Source organism: Gadus macrocephalus, chromosome 13, assembly GCF_031168955.1.
Source record: "Gadus macrocephalus chromosome 13, ASM3116895v1".
NCBI lineage: Eukaryota > Metazoa > Chordata > Actinopteri > Gadiformes > Gadidae > Gadus > Gadus macrocephalus.
The window spans coordinates 17,881,287-17,887,093 of NC_082394.1; the positions used below are offsets into that span (position 1 = coordinate 17,881,287).

Consider the following 5,807-nt stretch of genomic DNA (forward strand, 5'->3'; position numbering starts at 1 on the left):
CCTCCCCCCCTCCCTCCATCCCTCCCCCGTCCTCCCTCCATCCCTCCCCCCCTCCCTCCATCCCTCCCCCGTCCTCCCTCCGTCCCTCCCCCGTCCTCCCTCCATCCCTCCCCCGTCCTCCCTCCGTCCCTCCCCCGTCCTCCCTCCATCCCTCCCCCCGCCCTCCCCCGTCCTCCCTCCATCCCTCCCCCGTCATCCCTCCATCCCTCCCCTCCCTCCATCCCTCCCCCCCCCCCTCCTCCCTCCATCCCTCCCCCCCCCTCCCCAACCCTCCCCCAGTCTTGAGCTTCGGTCCTAACCCGTACCTCTTCAGAGTGTCGTGCGCCCGCCCTGACCCCGTGTTGTCGTGTGATTCCCCCCCAGGCACCACATCAAGGAGGAGCCCCTCGACCCCGAGGACGAGGGCCCCCTCTCCCTGGTGACCACGGCCAGCCCCGACTTCGACCACCACAGAGATTACGATGACGAGCAGGGGCACGTGGACATGATGTGAGGCCTCCCGCTCTCCCTCCCCCTCCCCCTCGCTCTCTCTCTCTCTCTCTCTCTCTCTCTCTCTCTCTCTCTCTCTCTCTCTCTCTCTCCCTCGTGCTCACTGTTACCAACGCCCCAGGCCCCTCCCCCCCGGTCCACCTGAAGGCCCGCCCCTCCCGGCCCCCGCGGAAAAGGTTTCCGTGGACGGAAGGACCGACGGCTCGCAGCTCCAAGCCCCTCCCCCCAACCCACCACCCACCAACACGTCCCTGAAGGAACGTTTAGGGTGCCATGACGATACAGAGAGGAGAACACTGAACAGTGATACCGTCCCGCGCGGGGATGGCCGGTCTCTCTTCTGTCTTTCTTTTGTTTCTTTTATTTCTTTCCTACATTTCATTTGTAGCGAAACTGCCGGAAAACGGTTTGGGAAAAATAAACAGAATTTCTACTTCTATCGGGGCGTTGGGGACGGACCGAGGGGGATGTGGGGGGGGGGGGTCTTGTTTTTTTTTTTCGGCGGGAATTTACGGCGGGAACCCCTCAAAGTTCCCCTCACAGCCAAGACGGACTGCGATCCAAGCACCCCTCCCACCCCCTCCCCACCACCCCACCTCCACTGCCATAGGACGTACGTCTGTCCTCTCCTCTCTCTCACACATGCACACAAACGGACTCAACTCTCTCTCACAGACATTCATGTGACCATATGCTCTATACGGACAGAGCAGAGAGAGAGAGCGAGAGAGAGAGAGAACGAGAGACATTCGATTTGCACGCATTGGACGTGAGAGAAGGAGGTCATGTCGGTGGACATCTCGAACCATCGACGCTGCCTTTCAACACTTTCCTTGGTTGGCGTCCTCCTTTGACCGGGATGAACTATCGTGGTTTCTGTTTTTAAATGGAGGGGGGAGGGGTTGCTAGTGTATATCAAAATATCTATTGTGTGTTTGTCCTCCATTTGCTGTTGCATCTACATGTCGCTCTGGCGTTTTTTGTTTTGTCGTTGTAATTATTTCATAATTTTTTGTTTTGACCTGATCAGACCTCATACGTTCGGCTGGGGAGATTCTTGTGCGCTCGGCCCCTCGATGATGAATGTTTTAGTGGTTTTTAATTCTGTGTTTTGCCCCCTCTCAGCCCCCTCTCCCCTCCTGTAGACAATTTGCGGTCGCCAAGCAGAATGTCAAGTTACGAAATCATATTTTTCTGTCATTTATTCGACAATATTCCGAACGCCACCAACCTGAACCACAGGCCACACCTACACGTACACACACACACACAAACACACACACACACTCTGTTCCATGAAGTCCGTGGGCAATGCACTACTCTTAATGAAGGTTCTCTCGCCACGCATCAATGAAGTCTAATTTAACCTACGAATGAATGACAGAGAAATCGTGCCGGTTATGATTTGTCTCCTGGAATTATACTGTAGGGGGTAGGGGGGGAGACGGGTCCTTCCAGTGGAGCATGTCTAGGGCGAAAACCAACTAAATCCCAGATAACAACACAAGACGTTTCTATATCTCTCTCTCTCTCTGTGTTTTGTTGTATTTTTTGCTTCCACCACCACGCCATTCAGGTGTCTTTAGCCAATCACGCATCATCTTTCGTTTCTTTCTTCCATGGCGGAGCAATTACGTTCATCGCGGTTTGCCGACTTTTAACTGGGGACCCAACCCCCTTTCTTCATATAATTCGTCGCCCTGCGCAACATGGCAGTTCGCCGTTTTAGCGGTCAGGCCGTGATAAACAAGGCACCAATCGGAGGCTTCATTTCATGAAGCGGCTGCCCCGAGACTCGCAATAACCAATGACTGAACATTCCAACGTTCGACAGGCACGGTCGAGGGCCAATAGAGAGAGAGTATACAGTACACACACCGTCGATGGAGATGGGTTCAGCACACTCAAGGGTCAATACCCCTGTCCAAGTTGGTCCAGACTGCAACTATTAATGTGTTGTAAAGCAAAAATAGACAAATTTTAAGATTGAGTGACAAAAGGAAACTGAGTGAATCGTCATTACTGTTAAATCAACCACTTTTTTGTTTTTTATTTATAACTTTCTTTTTTAATGTTTTAACTGGCATTTATTGTTGTTGATGCATCTGATACTGTGTTCTGTGAGTACCAAAGATAATCTACTAAGTCAAAGAATTGTTTTTCTCTCCACGCAATAGGCGACATAGTGAAATGGCCAAATATTTCTCCTGCGCTCTCTCCCATCGGATTAGGAAGGATTACGTATGACATCAAAAATAATACCAGATTGAAATAGACTGGGAGGACTGGGATAGAAGCTTTGTCTACTTGATCAAATCAAATACAAAATAAAAACCAAAATCGGTTGGCTTTAAGCGGACATCTGTACCGTACCCTACTATTTTTAGTTTCTTGCTTTTTCAGTGACCAAAACAGAATGGGAGACGCAGAGAGGGGCCTCCACCGTGTTTATGACCAAATTAGGGGAACGGTTTGTCTGCTCAGCCAATCAGTAGGAGGTACTGTACCCTTACTGCTGTACAGTTGAGAGAATACAAGTATAGAGTTGCTGTAAGTTACGCCACGGATAGAAATGAACAGAACATTGCAGTGGGGTTCAAGAGAAAAGCTTTCGCAGAGACAAATAGGGGAACATGAATCTGTACTTTGACTGGACCACAAAATGATTCACTGCTATCGTTTGTCATGTTTCTTTAAGAGCGGGGGGGGGAGACTGGGGGTTCTTCATGACCTCTCGCTGCCTCTTCTTGCGTGTCAGATCTCAGACGATTGTATGCCATGTTTTGAAGTTTGTTTTTACTCGTCACTTGAAACGTGACTCTTGGCTCCCCTCTGGCTACGGTGGCGAAAAAGAGTGTTGTTGTTTTTTGCTCATCTTTTGTTGTTGTTTTTGTTCATCGATTGTTGTTTGTAGTTCCTGTCCACGTAAAAAACAACATTTTTTCATATTAAAACAGAAACACTCCTGTCCACCAACTAAAGCTGGGTGCGAGGTACTTCATGACAATTGGTGTTTTGTTCATTGAACCAACCTGTTCACCGTGCATTATTTCAACCAGCTTGTAAGAAGATGTGAGGAGTGATTTACGAGTTACATGTAATGTCCCACCACACACAAACACACACACACACACACACACACACACACACACACACCACATTCAAAGGGTCCATTTCTAGGTCAAGTTATTCTTGTCCTCAGAATGTGTGGCTCGACCCCAGACTAAAGATAACGGCATTAGAAGACGTAATACCTCATTCCAGACCTATAGGGAGGGATTTGGTTTGAACGAGAGAGGGAAAACATTTCATTCAGTTGCTCTTCCGTGTCTTGCATGTGTGTGTGTCTGAAACTGTAGAGAGGAAATATATTTAAAACACGTAGAGAGACTCAAATGAGTTGCTCATCTGGTGGGATTCATGTTATGTTTTTTTTCCTCTTGTTTTTCTTGCAAACCAATCTAAACCTCAGGCCATCAGTTCGCTAACGTTGGGTCTTCTTTGAGATGTTTTCCACCAACAGGTTGTTCGTACATTGTCTGTATCGCCCTCAGTCTCCTTCTCCCCCCTGAATCCTTCTGTTGATCGCGTTTTTCTTTTTCTTTACAAAGTTCCACAAATGCATCTGATTCCGGTGTTGGCTTTCGTCGCCCGTAACCGCTCGGTTCTTTGGCTTCGACTTTGAAATAGCTACCAAATGAGAAAGAAAAAAAAAAACGCTGTATGTATTGGAAACGCAAAATGTGCTGCAAATAATGTATTTGACTTAGTAAGCCAAGGCGTTGGATGACAACGGGAAAAAAATGAGGGAAAATACGGTATCCGCAGCGAGTGAGGGGGTAGGGGGTTTGGGGGTCGAACACAATTTTATGTATTTTAAACTGTAATATAGATGAACCAGACTTTTCTGGGTTATTGTTAAATGACCTAAGCATTTTGTACAGAAGATTTTTTGGTTTTCTCTTTTTCCTCCTCTCTGTGCTGAAGCTGTTTTTTTTTTTTATACTTGGTTTCGATGGTCCAACCACTGGCCACTGTGGCCGTCTGTAGACCGCTCTGAGGACCTGGGCGGCGAGGGGGCTGCATGAGGTATTCCAGGGGTGGGGGGATGGGTGGGGGTCGGGGGGGTCGTTAGGGAATGGGCTCTGGTTAGAGTGGTCTGTAATAATATAAGTGTGTATCAAACTAATGATATTTTCTATGAAACTATCAGGGGGATAAAGAAAAAGAAGAAAAAAATATGCAGTGCCAAGATGTAAAGAATAAAGATTTTTTTTTCGTTTTGTTGAGAATTGAGTTCACTCTCGCACATGGAAAATGTGTCCTTATCGTCAACGACATCCACGTCATCGCCATCTTAATTGTTTAAACTGTTTAGGCGGTTTAAAGAATAATTTAGCCCATGTTCTTCAATTCTTCTTTTTTTTAACTCGGACCACCTGTCACTGGTGGTCTCGCTGACCCGAGCATTCGAAACATGCAATAAAATTGCCAGTTGGTCAGATTGTTTCCTCGCGTCTCTCCTTGTCTGTATCTGTATTATTATTATTATTATTATTATTATTATTTATTTTGGTCAGTATGGAGTCAACGTTGTGGTAGCGGATGACCTTTTGACCTTTGTTGATAGCAAATTAGCTTTTGCTCGCCCTGACTGTACGATTGGGCAAGTATACAAAAGGGAAAAGAAATTACGGAAAAGCGACTGATATATAGAAAACTGATGTTAGTGAAGAAATGCTGGACGCATTCATCCCTTACTAACTGAAATGGTTTGAAATGTTTTCACATGAGTACACCTCATACACTAGACAATGATTTAAACTCCTACTATGGAGAAGCCTATGTTTGTACTCACAGTACAGAGTATCCCACATTATCTCCTAGCCTCTACGGAGCTGGCGGCTGGCGCCACCGCCGTGCCAGCCTCGACATTAAATTATCTCGCAATTAAAAGAGACACTTAAACTGTCCTCTCCTAACAGCAATTTAGGTAACTGCATTTGATAAGTCATAAATTGCCGTCGCATTAAAAATTCCCTGAAAAATATTGTTGGTGTGAGATGTGTGCGGAAACGTCTCCGTAGGAAGCTAATGCCGAGGACTGGGCTGTGTTTTTTTTATGGCGGAGGTTGGGGGGGTCACGTTGTCCACTAAACAGCAGACAGAGATCAGGTCTAAGCACTTTTAATCTTGTGAAACAAGCAATTACAAATAGTCGCATTGATTCGTTAAAAAGCTTCGGGTGACATAAATCGTTCCTGCGCTCGGCTTATTGCACCGATAAATAAATGTCAAGTGCATTATTAATTAAGAGC

General features: G+C 46.8%; 1 protein-coding gene across 2 annotated transcripts in view; it reads left to right on the top strand.

Annotated features, from left to right (window-relative positions):
* Window positions 1-4,998, top strand: part of LOC132470432 (forkhead box protein P1-B-like) — a 9,379-nt gene extending 4,381 nt beyond the window's left edge. For both annotated transcript variants that reach the window (XM_060069058.1, XM_060069059.1), the window contains one exon: window positions 364-4,998. In XM_060069058.1, coding sequence (XP_059925041.1) covers window positions 364-493 — 130 coding nt within the window. In that variant the 3' untranslated portion in view covers window positions 494-4,998. The remainder of the gene's footprint in view (window positions 1-363) is intronic.
* Window positions 4,999-5,807: the final 809 nt, after the last annotated feature.